The sequence below is a fragment of the Ambystoma mexicanum genome, chromosome 11, assembly GCF_040938575.1.
Source record: "Ambystoma mexicanum isolate Mex_15411 chromosome 11, UKY_AmexF1_1, whole genome shotgun sequence".
Taxonomy (NCBI): Eukaryota; Metazoa; Chordata; class Amphibia; order Caudata; family Ambystomatidae; genus Ambystoma; species Ambystoma mexicanum.
This window is the reverse complement of record NC_090934.1, coordinates 395706838-395723374: the sequence shown is the minus strand read 5'-3', so window position 1 is coordinate 395723374 and position 16537 is coordinate 395706838. Positions and strand designations below refer to the sequence as shown.

The 16537-nt window shown below is 50.2% G+C and overlaps 1 protein-coding gene across 42 annotated transcripts in view; it reads left to right on the top strand.

The window, feature by feature from the left end:
* MADD (MAP kinase activating death domain) overlaps nt 1–16537 on the top strand; it is a 2081072-nt gene that overhangs the window by 888107 nt on the left and 1176428 nt on the right. For all 42 annotated transcript variants that reach the window (XM_069623145.1, XM_069623139.1, XM_069623144.1 and 39 more), the window contains one exon: nt 9212–9398. In XM_069623145.1, the coding sequence (XP_069479246.1) occupies nt 9212–9398 (187 nt within the window). The remainder of the gene's footprint in view (nt 1–9211; nt 9399–16537) is intronic.

Below are 16537 nucleotides of genomic sequence, written 5' to 3'. Positions count from 1 at the left end.
TTCCTGCCCTGGCCTGAGACCCCCATTGCTGCTCTCCATCCTGTGTGGACTCAGCCCACGCAGCAGTGCGTTGCCGCTTCTCTTACTCCATTTGGAGCCTCACTGACTTCTAGGCAGCAGGGGTTGCATGGTAGGTGTATCCTCTCCTGACCCTCTTTGTGCTCCGTGTCTGTTTCGTTTTGTTTAGTTATATTTGTCCTTGCATTTCCCACTGTTTCTTAGTCCTCTACTCCTCTCTCCCTGCTCGTCCTCCACCCGCCTGCCATCCCGCCCAGCACCTCCCATTGGCCCGTCAAGTACAGGCAGATGTCAAGTACAGGCAGATGGAGGGAGACACTCTTGCTCTCAACCCATCCTCAGCCACACTCCTCGGTGATCGCTGCGGCATCACTTTACTCCAAGCCTCAGTCATCCTCAGCCTCCTCCTCTGCGGCGCTGTTAGGCAAGGAGGAGAAGATCTTGGAGGCTTCCGGCAAGAAGATCTACTCCAACGCCTCATTGCACCTGCGTCAGGCCAACGAAGATGCCAACGGTTATGGTGGGAAATTGCGGCCTTCCTCCCGGAACTCCCCACACAATGCCAATCACGCTTTAAGGCGGGGCTAGTGGAGGCCAAGCTCATGGCGCATGACCTCATGGAATCCACACTGGCGCATATCTATACCTCAGGCTGGGCCATCTGCATTGCCACGGACATGAGGCGAACAGCCTGGCTCCGGGCGACGAAATTGGACGTCCAGGAGCACATTCTAGATCTACCGTTCGAGGGGGGGGGGGCCTCTTCCACTCCTCTACGGATGAAGAGCTGGACAAAAAGAACAGCTCACAAATGGCAAAGTCTTTATCCATTCTTAAAAAGACCACGCCCAAATCATACACCCAATCTCAGCAGCGCTCAGAGAAGGGTCGTACATATGGAGGGTTCCATGGCTTCCAGGAACGCAGATCCAGCCAGCCGGACCGCTCGCCGTTTTAGAACCGGCGCAAACAACAAAAAGGGGGAGGAGTCTGGGCTTTTTCCAGCCCCCCCTCCTCAGCCTCAGCCTTCGAGGGAAAGAAGGCATGACACGCCCCTTCGGGTCCACGTGTCTCCGGTGGGGGGCAGGCTTGCTCTCCATGCACAATTTTGGCACCAGAACTTCGCGGACCCCTGGATCCTCTCCGTAGTATACACAGGGTACCGCCTTCCCATCCCAGCCTCTCTTCCCTCCTCCCCTCCACTGCCACAGGTTGGGACAGCAACTCTTTTGGCGGAGATCCAGTCGTTCGTAGAGAGCCAGATAGTGGAGGAAGTTACAGCCTCCCAGCGAGGCTTTGACTTCTACTCCAGGATTTTCACCATTCAGAAGAAGAACCAGGCGGGCCTGAGAGTTGTGCTGGACCTTTTCACCCTCAACCTCTCCATACCTCTGCAAGAATTCGAGATGGTTACACCAGCTTTTATAGCGGAGACATTGGACAAGGGAGACTCGATGTGCTCCCTAGACCTGAAGGACGACTACCTTCACGTCCCGATTTAGCGGCCCCATCGTTCTTTCCTATGGTTCAGAATCATGGGCTACCATTTCCAATACAAGGTCCTCCCATTTGGCCCCAACTCGGCCCCCCAGGGTCTTTACCAGACTCATGGAAGCTGTCGCAGCCCTCCTCAGCGAGCAGGGCCTCCACATCGATCCATACCTCGACGATTGGCTCGTCAGGACTACATCACCGGAGGCGGTTCACCACTCCTCCCATGCCCTTATGAACACGCTGCACGACCTGGGCTTCTCGCTCAATCTCAAGAAGTCACAGCTGCTCCCTACGCTGACATTCCTGGGACTCATTTGGGACACATGCTCCGAGAGGGTCTTCCCATCGGAAGACAAGTTCTCGGCCATCAAGAGGGCCACCGTCCACTTCCTCAGCAGAGAGGTGACTATGGCTTGGTGGTATCAACATCTCCTGGGTCTACTAGCGGCGGTTCTGCTAGCCGTCCTGCACACGAGACTAAGGATGAGAAGGATTCAGCTGCACTTTGCGGCCTCATGGAGTCAGGAACGGGGCTCTCAATCCGAAATTATCAACGTTCCTCCATCTCTCCACCCGGACCTAACTTGGTGGTCCAGGGACTGAAACCTACGGACGGGCAAGCCCTTCCTGTCACAAGTTTCTCTCTTTCTCACCTGTTTTTCCTTGCTTGTGACCTTCTTGGGTGTGATTTCCTTTTTTCTTACTGTACGAGACTTGTACAGGCCGGAGCGCGAGTCTTCAGGTTCCAGCGTGAGGTTGCCGGCTGTCCTTAGCCGGATTGCGTTCAGTATCCAGGAAATGTGGTCGTGAATCCAGGAAGGAGGTAAGAGTCCCACGCTCGGTGAGTGTCCGGGAACCCGCAGGACCGAGCACAAGACGAACCTGGAAGGAGGATACGGGCTAGCGGGTAAGGAGAGAATCGGACGGGAATCCAGGAAACAAGGGAAAGAAAAAAGGGAAAGGTAAGGAACTGAAGAAAGCACGGGAAGCTGACTCGAAACACATATCTAGTAACTCCAAGCAGTTGCGTTGTGACGCGCAGAGCCGCGGGGGCTTGTCTGTTTTCTAGGAAGTCAAGCATTGCGCGCGAAGGCTAGAGCGCAGCTTTTTGGGCCCGTCGGCCATGTTGGAAGGATCACTGAATTCATGCCGCGTTGCATCATGCACCATAAAGTCCAAAAGGGGCGAATTCGGTGGTTCATGACACTTCCGCCTGCCTTCTCCGCAGGCCACCATCCCCACAGACTCCTCGCTCGAGGGCTAGGGAGCCACCCTGGATGATCTCTCGGTCCACGGCACCTGGACTCGACAGGAGCAGGAATACCACATCAATTGTTTGGAGGTGAACGCCATCTGGCTATTGCTCGGTGCATTCCTACCACTTCTCAAGGGCAAGGTTGTCCTCATCCAGACAGACAACTCGACCAGCATCTACTATGTCAACAAGCAGGGAGGCATCAGATCCCCTCCGCAGACTGGCGATCGGCATGTGGGAATGGGCCTTGGAAAACAAAATTTACCTCTCGGCAATAACCTCCCGGGGGAATCCAACCTGGAGGCGGACAGGCTCAGCAGGCCAGGAGCGGACAATTACGAGTGGCAGCTAAACAACCTCGTTATTCAGGAGATCTTCAAACGGTGGGGTCACCCCCAAGTGGATCTCTTTGCCACCTGGCACAACCAGAAGTGCACCCAGTTCACATCCTGGCAGGGTCAGGGACCTGGCTCTCTGGGCGACGCATTTCACCTCCAATGGAACGGCATGAAGGCCTACGCCTTTCCGTCCACTCCCCTGATCCACAGAGTAATTTGCAAGATCAAGGAGTCGCACCGACTTCTCATCATTCGGATTGCTCCATGGTGGCCGGCCAGACCATGGTTTTCGGAGCTCCTCAGCCTCTCGGAGGTACCCCCAATACACCTCCCGACGGGCCCAGCACATATTCTGGCGCAGCAGTGGGACAGATCATCCACCCCGTGCCAGGGAAACTAGCCCTCACAGCATGGTACCTGAGCAGGTAACGCTTCGGCACCTTAGCCTCTCACAGGCCAATCTGGAGATCATACAGGGTGCCAGGAGCAAAGCCACCAGGGCCCAGTACAAGAGAAAATGGTCCAGGTTCTGCGACTGGGCAGATTCAAAGGGCATTGACACTCTGGCCTGCAATCTGGACGACGTGCTCTCCTTTTCAGCGCACCCCGCTCATTCGGGTGTACAGGTCGACACCTGCCGTATATACCTTGTAGCCATCGGGGCTTACAGGAACTCGTAGGAAGGCATTTTTTCCTACTTCCAACCCTATCGTCAAACACCTAACCGGTCTTGCGAGGCTCTACCCGCCCGTCAAGAGACCGCACCCCGTGTGGGACCTGAATATAGTCTTGGGCGCCCTGGCGCACAAATCGTTCGAGCCAATGGCATCTGTGGACATTAGGCTGGTCACCATCAAGACGGCCTTAATAGTCGGTCTTACCTCGGCTCGCAGAGTCAGCGAGATTCAGGCGTTGGTCGCTTCTGAACCATATACCACCTTTCACAGGGACAAGGTAGTCATGCAGATGCACCCGGCATTTCTGTCCAAGGTTCCATATGCATTTCACTTGAACGAGGAAATAGTCCTTGCAATGTTCTTTCCCGATCCCAAGGACGAAGCACAGAGTGTGCTCCACTGCCTGGATGTCAGGCATGCCCTGAAATTCTACTTGGACAGGACCAAGGGCTTCTGCAAGTCGGACACTCTGTCACTTTCGGCGGCTCGAGGACAGGCTACCAGGCCTCAAAGGCTTCCATAACCCACTGAATGGTCTCTGCCATCAAAGAAGCATACGAGGGCCAGCACAAGCCGATCCTGGCCAACATGCATGCCCACGCAGTCGGGGCCAAGGCAACTGCCATCGCATTCCAGCACCATGTCCCTTGGCAAGTCATAAGCAGGGCGGCCACTTGGGCCTCTCCCTCGGCTTTTTGCAAGCATTACTGTTTGGATGCCGGCTCTAGATCTGATGCGGCTTTCGGACAGGTGGTTCTCAGGAACCTATTTGTTTAAGGAGGATCTCCTCTCCACCCTGGGGCTACAATAAGTTGTAATCGCCCATACAGTATGGAGGAAAGGGGACGGATGTAAGAGTAATTATAGGTTACTCACCGTAGTGACTAACGTACTCTTAGTCCATAGTCCCCTTTCCTCCATATGTCCCAACAACCTCCCCCCTAATAATACTGGTGTCATTAGGCAATGATAAATCTATTGTCGACGCGTCAATAGGGACTGAGGTGTGGCGCCGGAGGGCTGAGTCAGTGCAGCGAATGTTCCCTGGGCTGCGCTCCCGCTTGCCTCTAAATTTAAAGGGGAGGAAGGTTTTTTTTTCTGGTGGAAAAAGGTTCCGTCTCCCGTCCCTTGGAAGGGACGCCCATACAGTATGGAGGAAAGGGGACTATGGACTAAGAGTATGTTTGTCACTACAGTGAGTAACTTATAATTTCTCACCCCCCATACCCCCCTGGTTGACTCACACCCTGACACAGCCCTTTACATACTCCACTCTGCTATATCGGTACTCTCAATGTTCTTGCCCCTGTCATGAGGATCCGCTTGAAGCTCAAAGCCAAGTGCAACTCTTGGTACGACTCAGACCTCGTCACCCTTAAACGCAGTGCAGGGTGGCTGAGAGGAAATGGTGTACTTCTGTTACATTCTCTGACAAACTGGCCTGCCGCCTGCTCCAAAGGCAGTATTGACTCTCTGTCGGCACCATGAAGAGAGCCTCATCCAAGCCCGGATCTCCGCGGCATCCAACAACTCGGCTGAATCTTTAAAATCTGCAAGGAGCTGGCCAATCCTGCTGCAGTCTCTACTTCTCCTGTCCCTTCCCAGGCACTCTGCACAGCCCTGGCTTCTCATTTCATCTCTAAAACTCAGGACATCCGACCTCTCTCTCTTCCTCTCCCTGCTCTTCCTCTGGCCCTTCTTCGGCCACCTCTCCTCCATCCTTCTCTACCTTTCCCCTATTCTCCTCAGACAAGATTCCTAGACAGGTCTGATCTATGAAAGTCTCGTCAAAACAGGTTCACCCCTGTTCCTCCAAAACCATCAAGGACCACATTGACACCCTGGCTCCTGCTCTGGCTGATTTTTGCAACCACTCCTTTGCAACTGGAGTCCTCCCCTCCCCCCTGAAGCACTCCCTTGTGCACCCTCTTCTTAAGAAACCCTCTGCTAACCCTTCCTGCCCTGCTAACTATCGCCCAATCTCCATCAATCCTTTCTGGGCAAACTCCTGCAAAAGCTGGCCATCTCCCAGCTTAATCTTCACTCTGAATCTGTTGGTTGTCTTCATGACCAACAGTCTGGCTTCAGAGCTGCAAGAAGCACGGAAACTGCTCTCCTGAACATTTGTGAAGACCTGCTCTCCAACCTCGATTCCAACACCCCCTGTGTCCTCATCTTACTTGATCTCTCTTCTGCCTTTTACACAGTTAACCATGCCATCCTGCTGAACCGTCTTCGTGATAACCTGGGTATCACCGATCAGGCCCTGGCTTGGCTGACCACCTACCTCTCCGATCGACCCTCCCAGGTCCAACTTGGGTTGTTCCTCTCCTCTATCTCTACCTGTGGTGTTCCCCAGGGGTCTAACCTCTCTCCCTGGCTGTTCAACCAATACCTGGCACTTCTTGCCCACCGCATTGCCGCTCTCTGCCCCAATTTTCAGTGCTATGGAATGACACTCAACTCATTTTCAGGATCCCTTCTGCTTCCTCTTCTCCTCTCATCTCTAACTGTCTGTCTCCCATCCAGGAGTGGTGTGCCGCCAATGATCTCTGCCTTAATGCCAGTAAGACCGAGATTCTCCACATCGGCACACCTGCGCCCTCCTTTCCTGTCACCCTCTGGCCGGCCTCTCTTGGCCCTCTTCCTGCTCCCACCGGTGAGGCTAAAAACCTTGGGGTGATCTTCGACTCCACACTTTCCTTATCTCCTCATATCTCTGACGTCGCTAAGAAGTCACACTACCAGCTGCACCTCCTCAGAGGTATTCTTCCCTTCCTCTCCTTCCCCCAGAAGCTCACTGTCTCCAGAGCTCTGGTTCTCTCTAAGGTTGACTACTGCAACAGCCTCTTCCTAGATCTGCCTACCTCTACTCTCCGACCCTCTGCAACTTACCCAAAACAGGACTGGGAGACTTGTCCTTGGCCTCCAACACAGGGATCGTATCTCTCCAGGACTGAAATCGCCAGTGGCAGCGAGGATTACGTTAAAAACCCTCTGCATTGTCCACAAGGCCTTCTGGCGCCTAGGACCCCAATACCTTCAACTCTCTCGTCCTAAATATATTCCTTCTCGAGCTCTTCGCTCAGCCACCTGCGTGGTAGATCTGTTTCTTCTGCTGGGGCCTCCCTCTGAAACAGCCTACGTGCCTCTCTGAAACTTGAGGGGAACCATCTCCGGTTCCGGAAGCACCTCAAGACCTTCCTCTTTGCTTCTGCTTTCTCCCCTCCCCTCCCATGCTGATCTCCTGGCTGAATCTGAAATTGCACTGGTTACCTCGCTACCCTCCCAGGCAGTTTCACACTTGCACTGCCCCCCTGGCAACCTTTGCACTCTGGGACTGTCTCTTTATACCTACAGCGCCTACCAGCATTTGACAACTGATGTCTGCACTTATCCTTGCACTGGCCACCAGCTGGCCGCATTTTTATTTATTTATGGTCTATATTTACCTACTTTTATCCTATGTACTGCACTGCCCCCTCCCCTTCCCCCCTGCATCCCCCCTCCCTTGCCCAATCGTGTTGAGTTGGGAGATAGGACCATATTCCTTGAAGAGCGTACCAAGCAAAGAGTGCAGAAAGAAGAGAATAAGAACAGAGTAGTACTGCAGCCAGGCAGGGAAGTTGCAGTGCTAAGGCTATACCAAGAAGGCCAACTGAGCAGCCACTGTGAAAAAAGCGAAAAAAGCTAGTCCGATGGATCTTTACCTGAAGGGAAGCAAAGACTAGTGTTCAGGCAAGCTGGAGAATAAGCCTGTGCCTCAGAGTTCCGACCAGTAGCTAAGACACTCCTAAAGTAAGAATCCATCCTAGCATAGAGAACCTGGCTGAGAGAATATAATCCAGTCCCCGGTGGAAAGAGCAATACCACCAAAAAAAAAAGGTGATTGAGAATAGACCTTTGAATTTAAGGCATATTCACTGGAAGACACTAGCTCCAGAACAACCAAGGACCATGAGTAGGGATGAAGCTTGGTACTGTAAGAATAGGTCTTCAACTAGTGGTCAACTTTGGACCGCCATTACTTTAAACTAGGTATCCCATAACATACTTTGCGTTTCACCTAATGCTTCACATGTTTTGCTTACAATATTTCCTCCTGAGCAGTACACTCATCTTGCTGGGGGTCTTTCATCTCATCTTCGGGAAAGCAAATAGGGCTTCATACAAATTATGATTACTTGACCCAGAGAACAGTCTCCTAGATCCTGAGAGAAAGGGAGCATTGTTGGGATCTAAATGGGGGAATATTCAATGCTAAGAAAGCCCCTTGGATATTGCGTCATATTGTGCGTTATCCCTTCATTCGGAGTCCTGAAAACCCGTTGCAAAGAATGCCTTTTTTGTGTAGCCTTTTGCACTCCTCACTCCTACATTTAAAGGTATCTGAGAAACCCTTAAATCTGTGTGTGTGTTCTCTTCCTCCCTACTTGTGACATAGGGTGTCCAGTTTTCTTGGTTAAATGTACACCACTTTTGGCTTCTTTGTACAGACTGTGCGTCGGATGTGATGCATTTCAATGCTAGATTCCTTGTTTCTGACGTGGCCACGTTCTAAAAGAAACCTGTTTGGAATCCCTAGTTCACCTGAAGCCCGAGTCAAACTTTGAAATTGGCAGTACGTGTTTGGTAACTAACGTTGTGTTGTCCAGAAGGTGTTTTTCCCAGATCTCTAAATTTGAAATAATGCCTATTCCTCCTGTCTGCACTGTTGAATATGCTTTGTTTCATTTGTTTTATTTTGTTTTGTTTCATTTGCAGTTTTATTTTAAACATAATTTTTAAAAAATCCAAATTATGACAACAGTTGGGAAGCCTCGGTTTAAAAATCACCTTGCACTTGCCTCCTTACATTTAAAGTTCTCTTCACATTAAACATTTGTTGACTGCTCTTTCTTAACTAGACCTCTGAAACTTAGCTCCTGATACAAGCTTTTATTTCTTTCTGACTGACAGGTCACTTCATAGGCCTTGAGCAAAAGAAAACCTTTACAACATCCAAAATGTAGATGATTTTTTCATCTCGGTTCTTAACAGCTGGGTAAAACCCGGGAGTATATTTGCTCTAGCCAGCAGCACGTGAGGGAGGTAGGTGGGGGGGGGGGTCAGTAACAACTATAAAGTTCCAGAGAATAGGGGCTTGGGTTCCTTTAGGAAGGGGAGTCCGAGTGTAAATAGGTGGAGCAAACAAAACTGGCATATGTTGAAATGAGGTTTGTTTTTTGACTTCACTGGATGGGGCAGTCAGAATAAAGGTTACCTCATTGATGGGTGGTTGTTTCATTTTGTCAGGATTGTGGTGCTGTGTAACTTCCCACTTGTTTCAGTTTCGATGGCTTAGATGAAGGGCTTCAAATGTATTCTCATCACTGCTTGCTTGGTTGCTTTTAAAAACCCAGAATGCATTTCTCTCCTTTTCCCTCCAGTGAGAACCAGCAGTTTCTGAAAGAGGTGGCCCTGAATGTACTAGAGGGACAGGGAGTGAAGTGGCTGAACATGAAGAAAGTGCGTCGCTTGCTTGAGAGCGAACAGCTTCGTGCCTTCGTGCTGGGCAAACTCAACCGCACCATTCAGTCAGAAGAAGATGCCCGGCAGGATGTTATCCAGGATGTGGTGAGTCCCATTTTGAAGGGCAGGGGGCATAAGGGGCGAGAGAAAAGCAAGCCAGATAAAAATGGGAGTTAAGAAATTAGGTCAAAGGCAAGTTATTCTTAACGAGAGGGAGAAAAGTGTGCAAGTATGTTTGAGTTCACACTAGTGTAGGCCGACTCTTTGATGTTGATAAGGGGATAGACAGAGATTGGATGTTTGGGAGGAGAGCAAGGTGGGTGAGTTGAGCAAAGACCAATATCGGAGGAATGGAGGTGTAAGTAATTTTCAATCTTGAATACGTAAGATAAGAGAAAAAGGGAGAGTCTAGTGAGCGATTCCAACATTTATAGGTGATGGTGCGGAAAAGAAGGATGGAAAGTCTAACCCTAATAGTGCTCAAAGTAAAGGTGAGAAGGGGAGGGGTGTCATCTCCTGATGGAAGAGAACTCGGGCTCTTTGCAATGTCCTTGCCTCACACTTTATCTCAAAAACCCAGGACATCCTGTCCACACTCTCCTCCAACCCCTCTACTCTCCCCTCTCCGTCGGTACTCACTGACCGTTCTCCAGCCACCCCCCCACCCTCCTTCTCTTCCTTTCCTCTCTTCCCCCCTAATGAGGTCGCTAGACAAGTCCGATCTATGAAAGCCTCATCAAAACAGGTTCATCCCTGTTCCTCTAAAATTCTCAAGGACCACATTGATACCCTCATTCCGGCCCTTGCCGACTTCTGCAACCACTTCTTTGCCTTATGATCCTTCCCCTCCCCTCTTAAGCACTCCCTTGTGCATCCTCTCCTCAAGAAGCCCACAGCGGATCCCTCTTGTCCGGCCAACTATCGCCCAATTTCCATTACCCCCTTCTTAGGCAAACTCCTTGAAAGGCTGGCCATCTCTCAGCTAAACCTTCATTCTGATTCTGTTGGCTGTCTACATGACCATCAGTCTGGCTTCAGATCTGGCGGAAGCACGGAAACTGCTCTCCTGAACATCTGTGAAGATCTGATTTCCAACCTTGACTCTAGCATTCCCTCTGTTCTCATCCTACTTGATCTCTCCTCTGCCTTCGACACGGTCAACCATACCATCCTGCTCAACCGCCTCTGGGATAACTTGGGCATCACTGTTAGGGAGAATTCTCTGTTGTGAATGTCCTAACCTAGTGAGTCCCCCAGCAGCTTTGCTGGATTTTTGGGGTTTATTTTTTTCTCCTGCCAAGAGTGAGACTCTTTTACCCTCACTCTTGGGCATGATTTGAGTGTGTTTCTTTGAATCTAGATGTGTTTAATGGGCTATGGGGTCTTTTACCCCATAGGGCTTCATGTGTTTTTGTGATGTGTGTTACACAGCACCCTCAGTGCAGTGACACAGGGGTGTCATAGTGACCCCCCAATATCGACTCCATACCCTGGGGCTGACTACTGTCTCCCAGGGCATGTAAAGTCACCCTTGACTTTACTAGTCTTAAATTCTGAACAGAACCAGTACAAACCATCATATTGTGGACGTACTGGCTGGGGCAATTCGATTTCCCCAGGGTCTGTTAGTCGAGGGGGCACGTCTCCGTCCCCCCTGATTGAGTTTTGGCTGGTGGCAGTGGATACTACTTTTTATATTCAACCGCGAATATTTTCCTATGGGATTTCCCATTGTTTTAGGCTACTACCTTTATTTAATTATTTACGGTAGCCTCGAACATACCGCCGGTTTATTTAATTAATATTAATTCTCCGGTTGGTATTTTTTGCCAAAACTTGATTCTAAAATGGCGTTTGTGTTCTCTTCTGTGACTCCAACCCAAGTCGAGCCCTTTGTTCCACTTTTTGGCGGGCTTCTCCACAGAAGCCCTCCAAAGTGGTGCCACTGTGTCTGGGGTACTTAGGAGGGGTGGAGGGGAATTTAGGCACCCTAGACTGAGTTGCCTAGGCAACTCAAGTCGCACTCCGTCCTGATTGGCCCGAGTGGTGAGCCGGCCGGCTCACCACTTAGCATGTTTGAGTGACAGCTAGGCTGAGTGAATGGGGGTTTGCTGCATAAAAGCAGGGCTTTGGGGACTGGAACTTCAGAGGTCGCCACAGGACCTAAGAATCCGACGAGGGAGAAGCTGAGCCGACCTGCCACGACACCACCACCGGTGGAGCCCTGCTGGACTGCCTCACCACTTTTCCCAACGACAGAGGAGATCTCCCGCCGGAAAGTCTTCTTCCTTTGACTGGTGGGGATAACCAGTTTCACCGTCTTTTCGCTTTCCAGACGTATCTCGTGGCCGCCTTGCCCGTGCCAAGCACCCCGGCAACCGGGATACCATCTTTTACCACGACCGCGAGACAAAGGTACTACCTTTAACCGGAAAACTCTGCGGCTGGTTTCTGCCCTGGTAGTGCGACCTTCATCTTTCCTCCAAGTCGAGATCTTCTCTTCCCCTGGACGACGACGCAACTTGCACCCACTACCAGGAACAACTGCCACCGCTGGAGGATCCTTCCCACTTAAGGTACCGTGTCCCGCCTGGCTTCCCTTGCTACCGACTGTACGGGGTAGATTTAGCCCCCGGCTTTCGAACCTGGGTTAGCCTGGGACACCTTGGCTAAACTTTTCTAAGCCTCTCAACACTTTTCTGAACCCTCTGCAAGACTTTCTAAGCCTAGTGTAACTATGTGATCTTGGGCGCATTTGTGCTCTGCTCCCTCTAAGAGTGGGCCCAGCCTTTGGACTTTGACTCACCAGTGACTTTTTCGCTCTCTACCTTGCTAACAGTGTTCTGGAATCGTAGAGTGGTGTGCCTCTCCCTATTCTGTCTTTTTCCCTCCCTTGTTCACAAACTTATTAGAGTGCAATCTAGTTAAGCGCTCACCTCTGTATGAAAATAAGTGGTGTTTTACTGTGATTTTCTAATGGGGAAAAAGGGGTGTATATATCATAGTAGTAACTGTGTTTGGAATATTTTACAATAAGAGTGCTGGAGTGTTTCAACTGTGTGTTTTTAAATAAATAATTATTTACTTTGATACCAAAGCTCTGGTCAGTGTTTGCTTGTATTATTGTATCTGAGTGCCTATTGAGTATACTTTGCATACTGCCTAACTCTCTTGAGGGAAGTCTGACTGCTCAGCCACAGCTACCAGGTAAACCTGGGTGGTACAGACTGCTACCAAGTGGGTTTACTGCCAACAGTTGTAGTCTTAAATCTCTTGCAGTGTTCCCTAAGGGAACTGCACAGGTTTCTGCCTAACACATCACCGATCAGGCTCTGGCCTGACTGACCTCTTTCCTCTCTGATCGACCCTCCAGGTCCAACTTGGGCCTTTCCTATCATCTGTCTTCCTCTCCACCTGTGGTGTTCCCCAGGGGTCCAACCACTCGCCCTGGCTTTTCAACCAATACCTGGCAACCCTCGACCGCTGTATTGCCATTTTCTGCTCAAACTTCCAGTGCTACGCAGATGACACTCAACTCATTTTCAGGCTGCCCTCGGCCCCCTCCTCCACCTCTCTCATCACTGATTGCCTAACTGCTATCCAAGATTGGTGTGCCGCCAACGATCTTTGTCTTAATGCCAGCAAGACAGAGATCCTCCTCATTGGCACACCATCACCTTCCTTTCACCTCACTCTCTGGCCGGCCTCCCTTGGCCGGCCTCCCTTGGCCCTCCTCCTATCCACACCTGTGAGGCCAAAAACCTTGTTGTCACCTTTGATTCCACACTCTCCTCCGCCCACATCGCTGATGTATCAAAAAAGTCAAACATTCTACTGCACCTCCTCAGAGGTATTCTTCCTTTCCTCTCATTCCCCCAGAAGCTCACTGTCTCCCAAGCTCTAGTTCTCTCTAAATTGGACTATTGCAACAGCCTCTTTCTTAATCTACCTGCCTCTACTCTCCGCCCTTTACAACTTATCCAGAACAGGACTGCGAGACTTGTCCTTGGCCTGAAGCCCTGGGATCGTATCTCTCCAGCTCTGAAATCTCTCCATTGTCTCCCCTGTGATGCAAGGATTACATTCAAAACCCTCTGCATTGTCCACAAGGCTTTCTGGGGCCTGGGTCCAACATACCTTCAGCTATTCCTCCGCAAATACCTCCCATCTCGAGCACTCCGCTCCTTTACCTCTAACTCCCTCTGGGTCAGTCGTTTCTCAAAGAAACAAGCTGGGGGTAGATCTCTGTCTTCGGCTGGGGCCTCCCTCTGGAACAGCCTGCCTGCCACTCTAAAACTTGAGGAGAACCATCTCTGGTTCTGGAAGCACCTCAAAACCTTCCTCTTTGCTTCTGCCTTCTGCTCCCCTCTCCCCTGTTGATTCTACTCTCCTTTGGCACCATGCACCTGGCCACCCTCTGTCCTCCGGGCCCAGGTACCTGCTCATCTTGCCACCCTCACGCACTGCCTCCAGGCCACCCCCTGCACTGGGGTCTGTATCTGTACCCATGCAGCCCCCCCCCTTTTCTTCCTGCACTTTCAGACCTACATGGCCTGCTGCCATAAACCCAGCACTTGCCACTTGCTGGCTGCACTCCCATTGTTTGTTGCCTTTTTATTTATTATTAGATTATTATTTTTGTTTTTTTCTTCACGCTCCGCACTCTCCTTTTGTTCCCCCTTCCATGCACTTCTGCCCCTTCTCCATCTACCCTGCACTTGCACGTTCTCAATGTCACTGGGCCTAGTAAGATCGTTGTTTTTGTTCTCCCCTGTTCCCCTTCCCTTGTCACGCGCAAACACTTGTGTATGAGCGCGATAGAAATAAAATATCAATATCAACTACTGTGACTCTGACTATAACACACTGTGATTTTTCTATCGTGTGTGCAACGGCCAGTGCTTACTTTCTGAGGGTGTTTTCCAGGGCATAGCCCTGGCATTTATATCAGAGTCTCTTGCACTTATTATCTCAGACTATGTTGGATTATAATCTAGTGTTTTGGTAAATGTATTAACTGTCAGCCAGTCACAGTTCCACAACAAACACTGACCATGCGTCTCTACATCCTGGGTCAGCTCATTGTGATGTATGAACCTGATGACCCATGCTAGTATGGCATAGAAAGTTAACAATTTTGATGAATATCGATAAGTTGGAAAGTGATAAAGAAGGGCACTCGTGCTGGCCATGCCTGCACGCCATGCTCCAGTCAGTCTAACTGGCAGCACTGTCACATTAGGGTGTGTTGACAACAACAGTACATTCACCAGCTAGCATAACTAATGCAGCAGTAAGGCCAGGGAAAAGGGCAATCCCAAAGAGCGCCAAACTATAAGATGATCTTGCTGCATTGTTTGACAGGTAGGTTTATCATTTCTGTAATGATTTTCCTTGCATTGGTCCATCACTGTACCATAGGAGGAATTTTTGATATAGATGGTCAACATATACCACTTGCCAGCTTCAGAAGAAAATGTTAACTATTATGTGTTTGAAGAAGGACCTAAACACGCTTCGTTTCAATAAACAACTTGTTTGTTAAGTTATTTTAGGTCATGTTGATAGTTTTTTTATAAATCGCACATTGGCCATAGTCGGTGCACCCATCCCCCCAATGAGCCAGTGAAAGTTGCTGCTTTAACCCCAAACATGTTAACACTAAGGAGATTAGCCTTCGGAGGCGAGATCAATGGGTAGGGAGTTTCCAGCTGCAATGTGTCACAGGTGTCCCAGTAAATATTTGGGTCCTGGCACTTATATTTTTACAAATTAAGCACTGGCAACGGCATTGGTAAAGTAAAACCAACTCTTCTTTAAACCCAATACAATCTCAGAGCTTTGGTCAGTAGACAAATTGAGGGTGGGGGGCATTCACTGTAAAAGTGGAGCCGAAAAGAAAGATTCCATGCAACATACACAACACATTTCTCGACCCTGTGCAGTGCAGGATCACATGGAGAGGCTGGTACAGTACAGTGTCATCAGACCTGGACAGTCCCTTGAGCTGTATTACACCTCGTCCCAGGCTTTTTCCGCCAGCTGCTTGTCCCTATCACTCCTGAACGGCTCTACCTCCCACCACTCACCCTATTCACAGCCTTGTTATGGTGACATTGTTCTTGGACTTCTCCCTGAACCAAGTCTCTTCATCATCCATAGACCACTTCCTCTTCTCCATATCTCCCTTGGCCTACTCCGTGAGGTGTCTCTTATGGGCCCTAGGGAAAGCGACTTGCATGGTCACATGACTCATGGGACTCTTTCCCGCTCTCACCACCTCCGAACAGATGCGAATAAGGATGCTGATACAGTCACTTTATTCCGGTACTCATTGACCTGAAAGGATTCCCATAAGTGTCCCTTACATGCTGCCATGATAACATTTGTACTAGATTGAATTATAGACAATTGAGAGGATTCTTGCTGTGCTCTACCTTGAAGACCACACCTTCCACTGTGTTGGAGGATTCATTGCTTAGACATTTTTTCTTTTGCTAGGGAAGCAAGTAACATTTTATTATTATATTTATTGAGCGCGGGCCTAGCTTTAAAAAGCAACGGTGTGCTTTAAAGAGGTATACAACAATACAGATATGCAGTGGGGGTAGGGCATAGAGGTGGGGTACCGCTATGCAGGGTGGCCTGGAGGACAGGGGCAGACGGCATCTAACGAGTCAGGTTGCGCAAGCGGCAAGGTGATGGCCTAGGTTTTTAGGATGAGAGACTCCTTGAAGAGGTGGGTCTTGAGATCTTTTCTGAATTGTAGGATCATAGGGTTGATTCTGAAGCCGACAGGGAGGAGGTTCCATAGTCTTGGGGAGTAGGCAGAGAAGTCTTTTCTGGTCTTTTCCTTTTTGCAGTGGCAGATTTCAAGTCTGCATGTGTCCTGGCTTCTGGTGGTGTGCTGTCTGCCGGATAAGCCGAGTTTCTCCGTGTGGTAGCTGGGTGACTTGAGGGCGAACGTCTTATAGATGAAGCAACAAGACTTGAAGGTGATTTGTGGGTGCAATGGAAGCCAGTTCCCCACGCCACGGAACAGCACTTCCCAGATTAACGTGGCACAGGAACAGGGCAAGCACTGGCTGGGAAGGCGGATGATGATGTCCAAAGGTCTGGTCCAAAGGATGAGTCAGAGGGTCTGGTCGGACTGGGGAATCGCAGATCTGAAGGTTCTGAATTCCAAGGTTCTGGTAGAAGTGCAGCTGTCAGTAGCCAGGTGGGTACAGGATCCACACCAGCAG